The sequence below is a fragment of the Sporobolomyces koalae genome (assembly GCF_050403365.1).
Source record: "Sporobolomyces koalae JCM15063 DNA, S_koalae_JCM15063T_v1_ctg50, whole genome shotgun sequence".
NCBI classification, from domain to species: Eukaryota; Fungi; Basidiomycota; class Microbotryomycetes; order Sporidiobolales; family Sporidiobolaceae; genus Sporobolomyces; species Sporobolomyces koalae.
Genome location: NW_027481721.1, coordinates 82,257 through 97,913, shown reverse-complemented (window position 1 = coordinate 97,913; position 15,657 = coordinate 82,257). Strand labels below are relative to the sequence as shown.

General features: G+C 54.2%; 6 protein-coding genes across 6 annotated transcripts; 1 reads left to right on the top strand and 5 right to left on the bottom strand.

The window, feature by feature from the left end:
- Window positions 1–912: 912 nt before the first annotated feature.
- JCM15063_002818 (uncharacterized protein) lies at window positions 913–1,721 on the bottom strand (the record flags this gene model as incomplete). The annotated part of the gene is made up of 3 exons (XM_076680986.1): window positions 913–1,049; window positions 1,122–1,331; window positions 1,409–1,721. The coding sequence occupies 3 exons, from the start codon at window positions 1,719–1,721 to the stop codon at window positions 913–915; spliced, it is 660 nt and encodes a 219-aa protein (XP_076531918.1).
- Window positions 1,722–2,041: 320 nt separating this feature from the next.
- Window positions 2,042–4,402, bottom strand: JCM15063_002817 (uncharacterized protein; the record flags this gene model as incomplete). The annotated part of the gene is made up of 6 exons (XM_076680985.1): window positions 2,042–2,719; window positions 2,782–2,889; window positions 2,960–3,282; window positions 3,349–3,971; window positions 4,049–4,106; window positions 4,168–4,402. The coding sequence occupies 6 exons, from the start codon at window positions 4,400–4,402 to the stop codon at window positions 2,042–2,044; spliced, it is 2,025 nt and encodes a 674-aa protein (XP_076531917.1).
- A 735-nt stretch (window positions 4,403–5,137) lies between these two features.
- Window positions 5,138–6,640, bottom strand: JCM15063_002816 (uncharacterized protein; the record flags this gene model as incomplete). Its single annotated transcript, XM_076680984.1, has 5 exons — window positions 5,138–5,151; window positions 5,223–5,727; window positions 5,791–5,953; window positions 6,018–6,335; window positions 6,414–6,640. 5 exons carry the CDS (start codon window positions 6,638–6,640, stop codon window positions 5,138–5,140), a joined length of 1,227 nt encoding a protein of 408 aa, XP_076531916.1.
- A 3,882-nt stretch (window positions 6,641–10,522) lies between these two features.
- Window positions 10,523–11,995, bottom strand: JCM15063_002815 (uncharacterized protein; the record flags this gene model as incomplete). Its single annotated transcript, XM_076680983.1, has 7 exons — window positions 10,523–10,690; window positions 10,755–10,877; window positions 10,944–11,060; window positions 11,124–11,246; window positions 11,311–11,384; window positions 11,449–11,485; window positions 11,552–11,995. The coding sequence occupies 7 exons, from the start codon at window positions 11,993–11,995 to the stop codon at window positions 10,523–10,525; spliced, it is 1,086 nt and encodes a 361-aa protein (XP_076531915.1).
- Window positions 11,996–12,305: 310 nt separating this feature from the next.
- On the bottom strand, window positions 12,306–13,823 carry JCM15063_002814 (SDR family NAD(P)-dependent oxidoreductase; the record flags this gene model as incomplete). The annotated part of the gene is made up of 9 exons (XM_076680982.1): window positions 12,306–12,383; window positions 12,484–12,547; window positions 12,615–12,724; window positions 12,804–12,916; window positions 12,993–13,081; window positions 13,166–13,350; window positions 13,410–13,498; window positions 13,567–13,598; window positions 13,666–13,823. 9 exons carry the CDS (start codon window positions 13,821–13,823, stop codon window positions 12,306–12,308), a joined length of 918 nt encoding a protein of 305 aa, XP_076531914.1.
- A 230-nt stretch (window positions 13,824–14,053) lies between these two features.
- JCM15063_002813 (uncharacterized protein) lies at window positions 14,054–15,638 on the top strand (the record flags this gene model as incomplete). The annotated part of the gene is made up of 4 exons (XM_076680981.1): window positions 14,054–14,141; window positions 14,309–14,530; window positions 14,592–15,398; window positions 15,490–15,638. The coding sequence occupies 4 exons, from the start codon at window positions 14,054–14,056 to the stop codon at window positions 15,636–15,638; spliced, it is 1,266 nt and encodes a 421-aa protein (XP_076531913.1).
- Window positions 15,639–15,657: the final 19 nt, after the last annotated feature.

The following is a 15,657-nucleotide window of genomic DNA, read 5'->3' as shown; positions in this document are numbered from 1 at the left end:
TTCTCTTTTGTCTCCGTCGTATACTCTCTCATTTCTCTTACCTCTGTGCCCCTCTTCCTTTCTCTGGCTCTCTTACCAAGTAGTACCTTTTCCACTCTTTTTTCTAGCTGTCTCGGTCGGGTCTTGCCATGGTTCGGAAACTCCTGGATACAAGTCCACTTATCTGCAGCCGAGGCGATGAGAGCGACTGAGGAGCCGTGCCGAATTTCGACCGCCGGGTTTGAGCGCAGTCTGACCAAGTTTGCCCTCTTTTATCCAATGCCTACACGCCTCCGACTCTTTGGACTCGAGTTTGATAGCAGACTCGAGCCAGCAGCCATCCTTTTCCCTCGCCTCAAAAGGCTGGACGTCGATACCGCTCTGGAAAAAGACCTGTATCAGTGGCGCAACCTAACGACTCCGACCTTCATTTGTTCTTGCGCGTCCTTCGGCTCTTGAGTGACTGCCTCTTCACACGATCTTGATCCCTTCAGGCATTTGCACCTTCATCACCTCTACCCTCGAGTGGAACCCCGCTTGAATTCTCCAACTCTAACAGTTTTCTTTGATTTGCTTAAAACTCTGTCGCTTGTAGGCAAAGCGCACAACAATGAGACTCGTGCGACCTACAGCATGAAGAATGTGCCGCATTGAGATTGTTATCCACGATCATGAATGGTATTGACTCGCGAAATTTCTCGCTCAGCCTGGCTCCAAGTAGCGTACGATGCCTACTTTTGGTCGACACAAACACAAAACTTTACAGGGTCGCAATCATCGCCTACATTACGATTTCGAGCTTCTTTTGTTCCTCTTTTTAATGCTCAAGCAATATGCTATTGAAGGATCTTCGGCCACTCTGATCTTGGCGAGATGCCTTTTTGAGATAATATTCCCTCTGCTCGCAATCCCTTGTTTGCGACTCACGCCCGCTCACGAAGACGTATTCGTCGAGTTGAGGAACATGGACTGGTTGCGGTCGTTGGCAAAGTTGAATGCGTCGATGCGCAAAATCGAGACAGTCTCGTTGAGGTGAGTTGTCGTGCCGACATTCTTCAACTCTCCAACAGCTACAAGCGACCGCCAGAGCATAAGCACAACGCCTACTTGATACAATCTGCCTGTGAGAAAACAGTGCTCACCAACGATCTCGTTCAGCCAGTACAATTCGCGACTGCTCGTCTCGACCTTGATGCGCAAGTGCAATCCACCTCCAACTTGTCCAGGTCCGGAAGTCTGGAAGTAGAGTTCGTCACCCTTATCCGTGACTCCCTCGTAGCGAGTATCGGCTGAGAATACGCCCGTTTGAGCATCGACGAGTCCCCAGTCGGCGCCCAAGTTGCGAAGCGTGCCTGTTTGTAAGATCAGAAGCGTCCGGACTCAGCGACTCGAATTCGACACATTCGATACTAGAAAAAGAGAGACTTGCCGTTAAAGTATGGACCCTGGATCACTCCGCCCGTGATAGGGATGACCTTGCGAACACCGTACGGACCCGCAAGCGCAGGCGCGACGTTCGCAGGACAGTATGCAAATACGGTGTAGAGCCACTTGAACGAGGGTGGAGTCGGTGCAGTCGTGACTTGTGTCACATTTGAGCTGTCCGATGACGAAGTCGAGTTGTCCCGCTGAAACAGGTGCGAGCGGGTTTCGAGTTCGGACGCTGCGACAATTGACAGCGACAGAACGCTCAAGGGTAGGATCGACAGAGCGAGCGCGAGAAAGGATTTCGTCAAGAGCATTTTTGTCGATGGTTGTCTGAGTTTGGATGGCAGATGCGAGAAAGAGAAGAACAGGTCGAAGAGCAAGATGTCCAGCGCTCGTCCGCGCGCGTGCTCTCTCCGCAAAGCACGGATAAAAGTATTCGAGCAGAAGGACGCTAAAGCGCAATTAGTGGTACTCGCGTGATCTTTGGCATGCATCCACAGGGCAGCAATCTCGGACCGTTCAACGGTAAGACGAACCGGCAGAACAGTTGTCCAGCATCGAAAGCCGACAAAGCCGAAGAAGTGGGGCACTCTCGCCTAGTCGCTCATCCGGTTCGCCCTTGCCGCCACGGCGGTCAAGTCAAGCGTGTCATTGCAGAAGGTCGCGAAGTTGTTGACTGATTCACCATGCCCCGCACTGCTTGGTCCACATCCTCGACGACTTGTCTTGCATTCGCCGCTGCTTGGTCCAGGGACCCCCGTAGATTACCGATCTCGGCTCCTCTTTCGAGCTGCAGTTGGATCAGAACCTCCTTGACTAATCGATGCGCGTCGAGAGCACGTTCCGCTCGTGCCAAAGCCAATTTTCCGCCACTTTGACTCGTCATTTTTGGCTTCCTCGCACTTGTTGCGGTTGTTGCAGCATCCTGAGGAAGGGTCACCTCGATTGGAATGCTTGCGGCGACTGCGAGGAAGTCTTTCGAATTGAGGCTGGGCACATCCCAGAACTCAGCCTCAACTTGCGAGTTGGTCTTGCTCATCTCGATTGCGGTGGCCTGCGAGTGATTTGGCGAGGGATTACCAGACGAGTCCTGTAGGCTCGCTAGGGAATTCTGAGCAGCGAGTGCACGCTTGCGAGGCGAGATTTGGACACTTGAGGGTTCGATCGAGCTGAATGCTGGAGACGAGAGGAAGGACAGAGACGCGAGCCCAAGTATTGTCCCTGTCGTGAGAGGGTGGGAGTAGGTCTCGAGGTAAGCGACGAGTAGGCGATATACAAACGCCGACGTCGTTTTCGCTTCGAGCGAGAGGAGCTACAAATGTGCGGAAGCAAGGTCAGCTCATATTGTTGTGGAATCTTGCAGCCGAGATCTACCTCGACGAAAGTGGAAAAGGACGAAGCGTCAAGAGCCTTCAACCTCTGGACGATATCAGCAAGAGTCGCTGCTCGATCGAGGTGACCATCAATTGCTGATTCCCCGATCTGTACGAATCAAGGACATGTGTTAGAAGCTGGACATTCCGCACGCATTCGTAGAAGTGGCGACACTCACAAGAAGTAACAGCTTGACACCGACTTCTTTCTGTTCGTTTGGCTCAATTCCTCCCTCGAACTTGACCTCGATCTCATCTGGCTGTACCTTCGTCGACTTGGTTGGCCGATTCCTAAGCATATCATCCTCGCTTAAGAAATCATCGTCGTCGGTTTCCTGGTCTGACAAATCGTCGTCCGTTTCGGCAGTAGATTTCGGTCGCGCGTGTTCGGTAAAGGGCCAGAATGCGACGTCGAGAGCCTTCGAAGAGAGCTCTCGTGCCTTCGCGGATGTGGCAGACGGCTTGAAGTAACGCAACAAGCTCAGCGGTTCAACAGGAGTATCTGGTCGCCGGAAACAAAATCAGCTCGTCACGCTGGTCGAGGTATGATGAAGTAGTTTGGCACTACCTCTCGCGAAGGCATCTTTGCGTTTTCGCTCTAATTCGACATGCCATCCTTCCACCAGAATTCGGAGGACTTCCCACCCTCCTTGCAGGATCGGGTCTTCGCGTTTCCAAACCCGTGGTTTCCTCGCAACTGTTCCAGCGAGGAAGTCCCAAAGGTTCTCGGTCCGACCGATGCGCTTCGCGGTCGTCGCGAGCACGTCGTCAGAGTCAGAAAGCGAAAGGTCTTCGTCCGAATCGCTACCATGCTTGTTCGTACGCTGTCTCGCTTTCCCTTTCTGCTTGAGATTCGGTCCTCGCTTGAGCTTCTTGTTCGGTGGAGGCGGCGACACTTCTCCAGCATCGAAAGGGTCCTCGGGTTGAGCGGACGAAGTATCTGCGATTTTGGGCATACCGTAACCACGAATCGCTAGAGCGACGGTTTCGGTTCCGTTCGTGCTGATGAGATCTTCGAGGAGCTTCGTAGCTTGCTCCCGAATCGATTTGTGCGAAAGCTGAATCGGATCCTGGTCGAATGCAGGCAGGACCGGTTTGATCGAGGTGGACTTGGCGAATGCAGAGACACGCGATGGGGGCTTGAAGAAGAGAGGAAAGAAGCACAGGGCAAGCACTTGTCGAATTTGTTGGCTGTACAGCAAATGCACGAAGAAGAGTCGGCAAACGGGAGAGGCGGGCTTAGCGCAGTGCGAGCGAGCGAAGCTCACCGGTTGGGGTGTGCCGATGCGGCGACAAGCGCTTCCATCGCGAGCAGGGACTCTCTGTCTGTGAGACACACCTCGAGGTTCAGCCCTATGTCGGCAAGAGTAGAGACGGGCGAACTGACATTCGGTTGAATCATCGACCTCGAACCTGGTCGCGAGGTATGTCGTCTCCATCGGCCCAAACTCGGACATGTCCTTGTCCATCCTTTGTTGTTGTCGCACTGCTCTTGGTACCTTGTACCCTCCAGATTTGACAGTAGTTGGGCTCGTCGCGGCAGGCTCCGGCGCGTCCGAGGTCAAAGGCGAACATAACGCGTCTGAAGGCCGAGCTGCTGAGGTCGATGGCGCTGGAGACATCCTGTTTGACACTCCACGCGTCTCAACAGGGTTCCGCACTTGTCAGGGACTGGAAAAGTCGTGTCGTAGGCGTGCGCGCGCGCGCGCGTTTTCGGCTCGATTTGGCTCCGAGTTGGCTCGATCGTTTGCCTCAGCATCCAATCTACCGACCAGCTCTTTAGTGGTACCGCACATCTACGACGTGGGTACCGGACCGCAGTCAGGACTACGGACCGCGCATACATTCGACGCGGAGCCCCAACAGTTAATTGCACCGCCTTGATCTCAATTCGTTCCTTCCGACCATCCGAGCTTCCCGTTCGAATCCTTGGTTCTGTCAAGTAGTGGACAGTCGTGGCTCGGCAGTGTAACGGACTCGAGTCGGTCAGAGTTTTGGCTGTCAAGATGTCTGCCTCTCCTTCTCATATTACCCCTACTCATTTGAAGCTCCCTTAACTCTCGCAGAGGAAGATATGATGACGATCAATATATACTGATTGCGTTCAAACCTCCCGAGATCCGAAACTAGGGTAAAGCTACAAGGGTAAAATAACGGGATTAACCCATACACCCCAACACTAACTAACAACAAAATATCACAACTCCAAGAGTCCGGTGGTCGTACGAGAGAGGAGATCTGACGCGCTCAAATAGGCTGCAGTCGATAACGAAAGAGATAGAATAGCGAGCTCCGCTAGAGTTGTGCGAGCTGAAACGAGTTTGCGAAAGTTGCGCATTGAAGTACCACCGGATCCATTACACCCGCAAGTCTGTTGGATACGAAGAAGAGAGGCAGTCAGCGAAAGAGCTCGTCTGGTTCAGGGTGGCAAAAAGCACTTACAGGACCTCTCGCTCAAAGCCGTTTCTGCCTCGTAGCCATAGTAACCGCCTCGCTGATCCTCGAATGGATCCATCGGCTCCTCGTGTTCTTCGGAAACCGCAGAACGACGATTCGTAGGTTCGTCCTCGGCAAACCGAACCATCGATTCGCGATCCCTCGAACTCCGAGATGGGTTCGAGTCTCGATGCACGAGGGGTGTCGAACTTCCGACCATCATTGGACCTCCGAGCTCCTCCTCAAGCACTGGCGGTCTCGTCGCCTTGGGGATCGCGCGGCTTGCAAAGACTCCTCCAGCCATTGGACCTGGCCTCTCTGACATCATGCTGTTACCCTCGTTGTCGCGAGGTGCACCGAACGATGACGGTGGCGAAGCACGCGAGTTGAAGACAGCGTTGGTCGGTCCGCCACTCATGCGCGCTGCCCTGATGATCCGCCGCTGCTGAATCGCCCGCGTACGAGCGAGGTAGGCACGAGTGCCAAGCGAGTTGGTCTTTTCGGTGAGAGCCTGTTCATAGGGCAACGACACTGTCAGCCAAAAGACCTGGGAAGGCGAAGAAGTGGCGTTTACCTCTTGGTCGAGGAAGAGAAGGATGTAGATCGTGATGAGCCACACGACCGACATGGTCAGTGCGCAGAGGCCGAAGGTCGTGTAGGCGAGAGCGACGCTGTAGTTGATGCGATTGCAGACGTCGTCGAAATCCGAAGGTTTCGGGTAGTGGTAGTATCCGTCCCTAGATTGACGCCCATACCATTAGTCAAGACCGCGAAACTGCTTGTAGCACCGATCAGACTCACCAAAGACAGTTTTCCCGCCCCCGAAGATCACACGCAAGCGCAAGAGCGCCCGAGATCCAGATTGCCGAGAGCGCAAACAAGCTCAGGAGCTCCATCCGCGTCTGGTTGACGATATCCGGGACACTGCCCGATCGGAACAGCCGTGGCGTCACAAGAAGGGTGCCGAACAGGACGCCCGGCGTGAGAATGCCAAAAACGATCACGGCAATCAAACTGCCCCATGCAGGCTTGATCACTGGCCCAACATGATTGTAGTAGTACACGACCGCAATGCACATTCCAGCCGTCGCGAGAGACGCTCCAGATGTCACGAGGTAACTAGTGAATTCTAGGCGTCAGTTGGAAACTCTTGAGCAAAACAGGAAGTCGGAGCGACGACATTGCCACTGAACTTACAGTAGAGCTCGAAGCGACCGGATGAGTCCCGGATGAGGTGCCCAGTGTCCCACATGCCTGTCCTGCTGGTCTGGCGATTTCGTGAGCGAGCGTCGACGCCGCTTCTCCCCCTCGATGGGCCTCGTCGGGTCTCGTTCGTAGTTTTGGCCTTTCTCGTCGTCCGTCAAAGCGATGCTGCCCGCATTCCTCTTGCCCTTGCCACCGAGCACCGATGGTAGGAAGCCCATCTTGATGGAGAGCCGTGCGAGAGTGGAGAAAAAGAGCTAGCCGGGGAAGTCTCCGGGGTAGATCCGCAGGCGGGAGAAGAGGTCGAAGCGCTCGCGCAAAGGGAGAGTGGAAGGCAACTGCTGCCTCTGTTGGCAGTCGCTAAGAGTCGAGCTCCTGGTCACGATGGCGGTGGTGGAAGGACGGTGCGGAGAGCGGGCAGCTAGGAAGCGAAATTCACTGAACCTCCTCGGGGCTTCTTCCCCCACTTGCCGCCCGGCGATTTCGAATCTCTCAATGAGCTCACGCTAAATTTGATTCCGAAACATCCACCAGCTCGTCCCTGGATCTTCTCTCTCGTCCGCACATCTCTGCCTCTCGCTTTCGCTTGAGCAGGCAGAGCATGTCAGCAGCGTCTTGAGAGCCACCTGCCTATGGGAGCTCGGCGAGCATGAACGACACTGCCATACTCGCTAGAGGCCTGTAGGGAGAGAGAATCGAGGTCACCAGAAGTCAGCGGATCTTGCGACCTTCTCAAATTGTGACCACGCCACAAAGTCGCCGTTAATTTTGTCCGCCGGCAGCGGACCAGGTTCCTGCGCTAATTGACACGGCTCTCGAACGAGACGCTTGCCGATTCGTCAACTTCCCAAGTTGCCGACGGACTTTTGCAGGGATGCTTTCGCCGGGGCCCGGCACGAGAAAACTTCAATCGACAACTTGCTCTTCACTATTTGAGCCGTACCGCGTGAACATCAGAGGACGATGTGAGAGCCCATGTTGTGGCCTAAGATGCACGACAGCGCAAACTGAAATTGCCGCCCACTGACGTTCTGGCGTTTACAAGTGCAAGCTCGGAAGTGCTGAGGACGAGATAATGCTCAACGATGTCCGCCTATGAAGCGAGAACAAATTGAACGCTTGCCGAGCAGACAGCATTTACTTGCGAGAGTTGGCCAGAGAAAATTGGAAGTGACCTCGAAGCTGCTCTCACTCCTGTCTTCAGCCTGGTCGAGCTCGCCTTCACCTACAAGCCCTTTTTTTTTAGCTGAATGTAATATTGAGCCGTCGAATCATCGACGTCGATCGAGCGCGACTTGGTCTCTCGCTGGATGCGCCTGGGCAGGACATAGCGCAAGCTGCGAGATAGACCGTAATGCTGATTCGCAGGCGATTCCGTTCGCGCAGACGACACATCAGAGCCTACGCTCGCCTATATGTCGATTGAGACGAGACTTTGGCAAGATGAGGTGCACCGGCCACTAAGTTGAACATCGCTCGTCTACGATACTTTTTTCCCCTTCTCCAGCAACATCCCCCGCATCGGAGACCGCGCTTTATAGCTGCAACGACAAACAGCTGCTCGCTAGACCTCCTGACAAGCGCTTGAGCCAGAATCGAAACGCGACAACTGACCGGGTCGCAGGCTGCATCGCTTCTCGCCTCCTCTCGTCCCCATCTCATTGGAGCACATTGACGCCTGACCCACGACTGCATCGGCAGCTCGACTGAAGCGCCCGCCTTGCGTTCGAGGAGGACCGCGAGCATCTCATTCGCGCTCTTGCAACGTGTCATCAAAACCTGTCCGCACCGACTCGATCTTGATCGAAAGTCGAACTACATTGACCTGCAGTCGATCCGGCTCGTGCTGCGGTCTTTCTCCTTGAGCCCCCAAATCGGAGCCGTCGCATGAGGAAAGCCGACCTTGCCATTTCAGCGATACAATGCCGATTTCTCTCTCTCCCGCTCCGCGCCTGCCCCACGAGCTCGTGCTTATGATCCTTTCATCATCTGATCTTTCGCTACGCGACCTCGCTCGATGTGCCCTTCTCTCGCGCTCTCACCTCGGTCCTGTACGCCGAATACTCTACGAAACTGTTCCTGTCATCCTTGAAACCGAGTCTCTGTATCCGCCGAGTTGCAGATATGCTTGCCAAAGCTGGCATTTGCTCAAGGTGCTCAAGGCCAATTCTGCCCACGCGAGCTTGGTCCGGAGTCTCGAGGTCGGAATCAAACACGTCTTTGCGGAATTTGACCGACCGTATTTCGGGGATATTGCAGACGAGGCAACGGGTGTCGCCGGTTTCCTCGAAATAACCCCCAACTTGGCGGCGGTCCATGGCATTACATACCGTACCTTGCCGGCCTTGCTCGGTTGGGAGGACACGATCGGAGAGATTTCGGTTACCGATATACGACCTGACGAAGTTTGCGATTTGTCAAAAGCTCAGCCAAATCTCAAACGCCTCCATCTCACCGATATCCAATTTTACCTTGGTGACAGCCCCGAGCTAGAGCCCATTCTGTTCCCTCGTCTCGAAGTGCTGGACATCAATACGGCACCGTTTCACCTTTATCTGTGGCGCAACTTAGCGGATCCGACCTTGACTGCTTTGTTGCGCGTCCTTCGCATCTCGGTTGTCACTGCCTGCGACCTCGATCTTGGTCTCTTCAAGCATTTGCACCTTCTTCACCTCTACCCTCCGGAGGATTCAGATTGGGAACCGGATCCGTTCTCTACGTGGCGTTCCTCCCTCCGCGGACTCCTGTCGCTTCAAACGCTATCACTCGGAGGCAAAGCGTACAGTCACGGATGGGCAGAGACTCTCTTCGCCGATCTGCAGGATGGAGAACATGTCGTGCTGGGGCCAATCACATCTTTAGGCGTAATGCTGCAGATCTTCGCGGAATCGTCAGCGCTTGATCGGCTTAACAATCTCTTCGCATCACCCTCCGCTCAGAGCGCACGACGCCTCGTGATACGCGCACCAGGACACAGCTTTTCCGAACGCAGCAGCATTGCCTTCGTTTGCGAACTTCACCAAGTCGTGCTCGTTTCGGCCGACTTCTGAGGTCCAGTCAAGACCCGTGGGCAGTGAGTCCAGTTTTGATTCGTTCTGTGCGCGAAGTTGACATGAGGGATGAGATAGTCTACGCCGCTTGACGCTTGTGCCCAAACCGAACTCCAACAGCCTCTCACTGTGTTCGGGTTTCAGCGCCATCTTTGTTTTTCTTTCTCTGTGACTCTCCCTGGTTTCAGAATTCTGTCGGTATGCGTTTCAAATCTCGGTTTCCCTGTCTAATCTCGTAACGGTCGTCAATCTTTGATTCAGCTTCCTCTGTACCCCTACTGGATGCAATCGCTGTGATGATGTGGCCCGGAAGAGTGACACGCTTTCGACCTGGACCCTAATAACGTCTCCCTTCGGGTCAAGTCATCTATTGTCCAGAGCGAAACAATCTCGTTTGTTTCTGTCATCGGCCCCGATCAATTCTTGGGATAGAAAATAACGGTCCTGACCGCCCAAATACTATGCTCGCATCAAACCTTCCGGAGAATCTTCCTCGTGGCCTTGTGTGAGGAGCTTCTTCAAACAGCCCACCAAGCCACTTCATTTCCTTCCATGCTCACTCTTGCCGTTCGAGTTCCTGCAGTGGGTTTGCCTGCAACCCGCTCGTACGGCTCATCATTTCCCCCTTCTTCCGTTGCCGCTGCAAAAGACCAATCCTCTCCCTTGTCCTCCTCGACAATCGCCTGCATACGAGACCCGTGCGCGAGAACGGCACGATCTTCTCGATTCGGAGAGGTTGTCGTTGTTTGCGTACTGTACAAGATTCTCGTCGATCGTCTCCCAATCCTCTCTTTGACCGGATCGACATACTGCAAAGCCTGAAGATGTACCATAAAAAGATATTGATAAGCTTCGTTTGTGCTTAAGGGGTGTAAGATGGAATCGACCAAACTTGCCTCTTCAAGGAACAACCTGGCCAAGCTTGGATTCGTTTCTTTGAGAGTCTCTCCAATCCTCATCAAGCAGCTTCCTTCAGCCTGTCGCTCGTTCCCAGATTGAGAAAACAATCGCCTCGCCTGTTTTCTCTTCCGCAAACAAGAGTGAGTTTTCCCCTCAAGAAGGAGAAAAAAGAGAAGCGGAAGAAAGGGAGGGTAAACTTGCCTCTGTCAAGTAATCGATTGCGAGTTCCTTGGAATGCACTTTGAGCATGACGAGCGCGAGTCGATACAACGCCCACGCTTCATCCGTAGCAAGTCCGATCTGTCTAAATAACGCCGAAGCCTAATCACATTTTTGGGTGTCAAAACTTGATTGGCTCGCAGCAGGAAAGGTTTTCGGGAATCGCCTCTTCGAAATACTGTACGGCGGCTTCGAACGATTTGTGAGAGACACAGATTTTGCCGAGCTGGTAAGTACAGTCGGCATCCCATTTCACGCGATCGCTCAAAGTTCGGAAAACCACCCTTGCCTTAGTAAACGTGAACCGTGGTCAGTCGTAGGCACCGACGATCGCAGATATGTGTCTCTTACGAACTTGGAGGAAATGGTTGTAGGCCGCTTCTCGATCGGTCCTACCGAGGATTTCGCCAATCGAAAAAAGGGAGAGAGCTTCCTTGTCCTTGTCCCCCGTTCTGAGGTACACGAGCAGAGCCTTACGAGAAGGATATCTGAATCAGACGAAATCATGGAGCCAAGAGCAGGCAGAGGGGCTGACCTGACGCCAATGGAACAAAGCGCTCGCACCGTCCTTCTCACATTTTCCAAACAGGTTGCCCAACTCTGCATGACACATGGCTTCTTTTCCCGATTCTCCCGTTTCGACATAGATCAGTGCAGCCTGATCGATGTGATGATTTCATGAGCTTGCGAGAGATCTCGAAGGTTGAGAAAGCTGCTCGCACCTTTTTCAAGTAGTCGGCAGCTTCAGAAACGTCGGTCGAAACGAGCGCGAGCTGGTACAGCGTCGTAGCCTCCTCTGCGGAACTCTTGATCTTGTTAGATTAGATTTTCGATACGCAAGAAGGAGACTTGGAACGCACTCTCTGCATCGCGAATCGCCACAAAAATCCTCAACGCCTGCGAATTTCGTTTCCCGATTCAACCTTGTGCCAGAAAACAAATGGGTGGTGGATATGAGCTCACTTGTTCAAACGCTTCCTTTGCACCGTTCCAATCACGATGTTTCTTTGCGTTCCAGCCAACTCGACCCCAACATACTCCCGCTTGCCACAAACTCTTGTTCATCCTTTTCCGATGTTGCTCCTCGGAACGTTTCAACTTCTTCTTGCTCTTGTTCCCGAATTGATGATCGAGTTCATCAAACACGTTTGCGGCTTGTAAGAAATGAGCGATCGCAGCATAGGGGTTCTCTTTCGAGATCCATAATCCTGATTCGTACAATGCCTTCGCTTCATCGAATGCTCGTCTTGATCGATCAAGACGAGGTTCCGTCTCGGTCGCTCGAGGGAGAAGATCGGGCGCGTGCGAATCGATTCGAGATGACGAGGATTGCGGTGCACCACCACCACAGCTGTGCGAGGATTGCGATTCATCTTGTTCACGAATCGGTACCAGCTGAGTCGTCATCGTGACATGACGTATCGTAGTCGTGACCTCGAGTAGAGTGGGTTCCGATCGGGGCCTCGAGCGGACAAGGGGGGAACTTGTTCGGAAGGAGGCTGTGCGGGTTTTGTAACGGTTCGTCTCTCACGATCATCCTGTTTTTTTCCCGCAGCAACGACGAACTTTTGTCTATACCATGTGCATCTGAAAAGTCCGAGTTTTGGAAAGAACTCCAAATCGAAAATTGTACCAATAAAGTCGCTCGGGCCTAGTTACAAACGGCCAAATCTCGAAACTCGACCCTTACTCATTCCCTTCCAAGCGCTCTCATTACTCAAACGATCTCGCGACCTGGTACGACTGGATGACTCGAACTCAAACCTCCATCAACCGGGAGATGAATTCCATTGACCTGTTTATTTTTTTGTTCCGTGGAACCAAAAACACATCTCCTTGGTCAGAGATCCGCTTTTTTGCAATCAATCGGGAGGTTCCCACAAAAAGTGACTTACGTAAGAGGAATCGTCTGAAGCGAGGAAAAGTGCAGCTTGAGCGATCTCTTCTGCGATTCCAAACCTGCACTCTCCCATTTTTGATCAGAGGTTGTAACACGGACTCGGCTTCATCAAGTGACAAGACTCGCCTTCTGAGTGGGTTCAGTTGACCAACTTTGCCAAGTGTGCCACGAGCTCTCGCCGCTTCAAACGTAAACGTCGTCATGCCCGTCTCGATCAAACCCGGGCAAATTGCGTTCTGGGGTCGAAAACGAAGGGGCAAGTCAGGCTTTTTGTTGAAACACGAGTTTTTGATGAGGAGCTTGGAGAGAACTGACGACTCGGATTCCGGTTCCAGCAAGCGCTTGAGCCGAAGTGTTGGCGAGGTTGATGACCGCCGCTTTCGACGCGCTGTAATCTTGAGGACCGGCACCAGACCTGATCCCAGCGACTAGAAGAGGTAGACTCGAGGTTCGTCAATAGTTCCGAGCAAAGGGGAAGAGGGGGAAAATGCCGAGCGGGCTTACCGGATGCGGTGAGCACGATCGAGGCGCCGATCAAGTCGGGAGGGTTGCGTTTCATGGCAGCGGAAGCGTGCTTGACCGCGATGAAACAACTGTTTTTTCCTCGAAACATGCAGGATCTTTCAGGGTCAGTCAAAGCGCAGAGGCGTTTCGTTTTGTGACGGGAAGCTCCTTGCCTGAGCGTGTTGACGCGAAACACTTCGGTCGCGAGGTCTTCGTCAAAGCCATCGAGCGTCATGTTGCTGCCGACAGTTCCGGCATTGGCAAAGAAGAAATCTAGCCGACGTTCTTCCTCGATCGCTCGTTCACAAATCGATTGAATGAGACCAGTGTCGGCAGCGTCACCGTCAAAGTAAGTGACCTGATTTGACAAGCACGTCGTCAGATTGTATTCTGAACGAGACAAAAAGGGTGACTCACCTTGAGCGAAGCGTGTGCCGATTCGAGCTCTTGTTTGAGCGCAGGCAGTGAATCTGCGGCGAAATCGAGCACGTAGAGATGCCTCGCGCCTGTAATGGACCTCGAACTCGGTCAGTTGAATGTACTCGCGAGTAGGGGTAGCTCGTATAGAGCGCACCTTCCCTGGCGAGCAGTCTCGCCGTCGCTCGACTGTTTCGAAAACGAGAATGGGTTCAGTTTCTCTCTCTCTTACAGGGACGACCGAGGAGCGACTGACCCGATTCCCTTCTCGCTACCGACTCCGGTCAAGATGGCGACCTTGCCTGCGAACCTTGCACTGCCTTTGGTTTCGTCAAAGTGCGTCTTGACCTGGCTCAGTCTCGAGAGCGTGCGTCGTTGAGCTTGTTCGAGCGCTTCAGCAGAGAGTTTGACCATGTTTTGTGAATTTGCTCGCTGACAGTCGAGTAGATGAGGAAAGAGCGAGCGAATGGAGAACGAGAGTCGATTTGTTCGGGTTCTGAAGAAAGCCGGAAGCATGTGGGGCGAGTACCCAACTCAGGGGAGGCGCGAGCGACGACCAACAAGCATCATCGCACCGTGGCTTGCGCAGCGCTTGCCATCAACGCACCTTACCCAATCCTCGCTCGATTGAAAGTAGAGTGAGCATGCAGAACGCGCTCCTCGAGCAGATCCAAAAGGGCAAAGGGCTCAAGAAGACCCAAACCAACGATCGTTCGGTCGTCCAGGGCGCAGGTCAGTCCCTCGCAGTCTCGCTCGGTCCAGCCAGCGCACGAGGACTAAACATCGATCTGCTGCTTCTTCTTCTGTCCCTCGTGTCCATCCGCATTCGCTCGTGACGGTGTTTGCTCGTAATCGCGATGACGCTTTCGACGACTTGTGTTTGCCTGTTTCATCTCTAGGCGCGGTCGTGGGTGCAGGTGCTCCCAAGCCAGCAGGTGCTCCACCAGTTCCGCGAGCTCCTCCTGTCCCGGGCGCGGGTCATGCAGCCTCTAGCGACGATGCACCGCCTTCAAACTCGGCCCCTCAACTCGCGGGCATCTTTGCTGGAGTCGGCATGCCCACCCTCAAAAAGACGGGTGCACCCATAGCGAGTACTCTTAGTCGACCGTCCGCTCCTCAGCGTCAGTCTAGCTCTCTTCCATGTTCGATGACTGCTCAAACTGACTCGCGTTTTGTCCTCAGCGCCCGCTCGTCAGGCTCCTCCGCCCCGAGCCACCCCTGCAGTACCCAATCGTACTGTTCCGACGCCCCCTGCACCTCCTGCACCTCCTGTACCTCCTGCACCTCCCGCACGGTCGGTTCCGGCACCGCCTGCCCCGCCGAGTGCTCCACCGCCTCCGCGACCTCCAGTGGCACCTCCAGCTGCGCCGCCTGCACCTCCAGCTCGACCCTCTCCGGCAGTTCCGACTCGCAAGCCTGCCCCGGTCCCGCCGAGTCGCAAGCCTCCCCCTTCGATCAAGCCTCCGACGCTCCCATCCCGCGCGGTCCCTCCTCCGCCTTCGAGACCTGCCTCCGGAGGTGGACCTCCTCCTCCTCCTCCGCCACCACCACCACCTGCTTCCTCAGCACCGCCCGCCCCTCCCGCCCCTCCTGCACCGCCTGCGCCTCCCCCTGCGCCCCCTTCGAGGCCTGTGCCTCCTCCCACACGAGTCGCTCCGCCTCCCGTGCAAGCGTTCTCATCCATGTCAGTGTCTGACAACCAACCCCCAGCGAGACCTTCAGCACCCCCTCCAGCACCCCCTTCAGCACCTCCTCCTCCGCCTCCTCCTCCTGCAGCACCACCAGCACCTCCAACCGCTCGAGCCCCTTTGGCTCCTCCGACCGCTTCAGCGCCACCACCTCCTCCAAGTCGAGCCCCACCTCCGAGCCGAGCTCCACCTCCAACTGGAGCTCCTGCTGCACCCCCTACACCCGTTCAACCTGCACCCGTCGCCCCTCCGATCGTTTCGTCTCAATCCATGTCGAATGGATCTCACGCACTCTCGAGAAGTACGTACTCTTTTTTTTTCCCCTCGACACAGCTCCTTTCAAGCTATCTCTCTAAGAAACGTTTTACTCATTTCTTTTCTTATTGATATAGTTCCTTCTCCATCAACGGTACTCGCGTTACCGAATGCACCCACGAGAACGTTCCCAACTTCGGATCAATTCCCTCCTCCAAGACCTTTCGATTCTTCTTCTTCTTCTCTCAGGAAGTTGGGAACTTGGGATTACAAGAGTCACATGTAGGGATCTCCTTTTTTTTTGA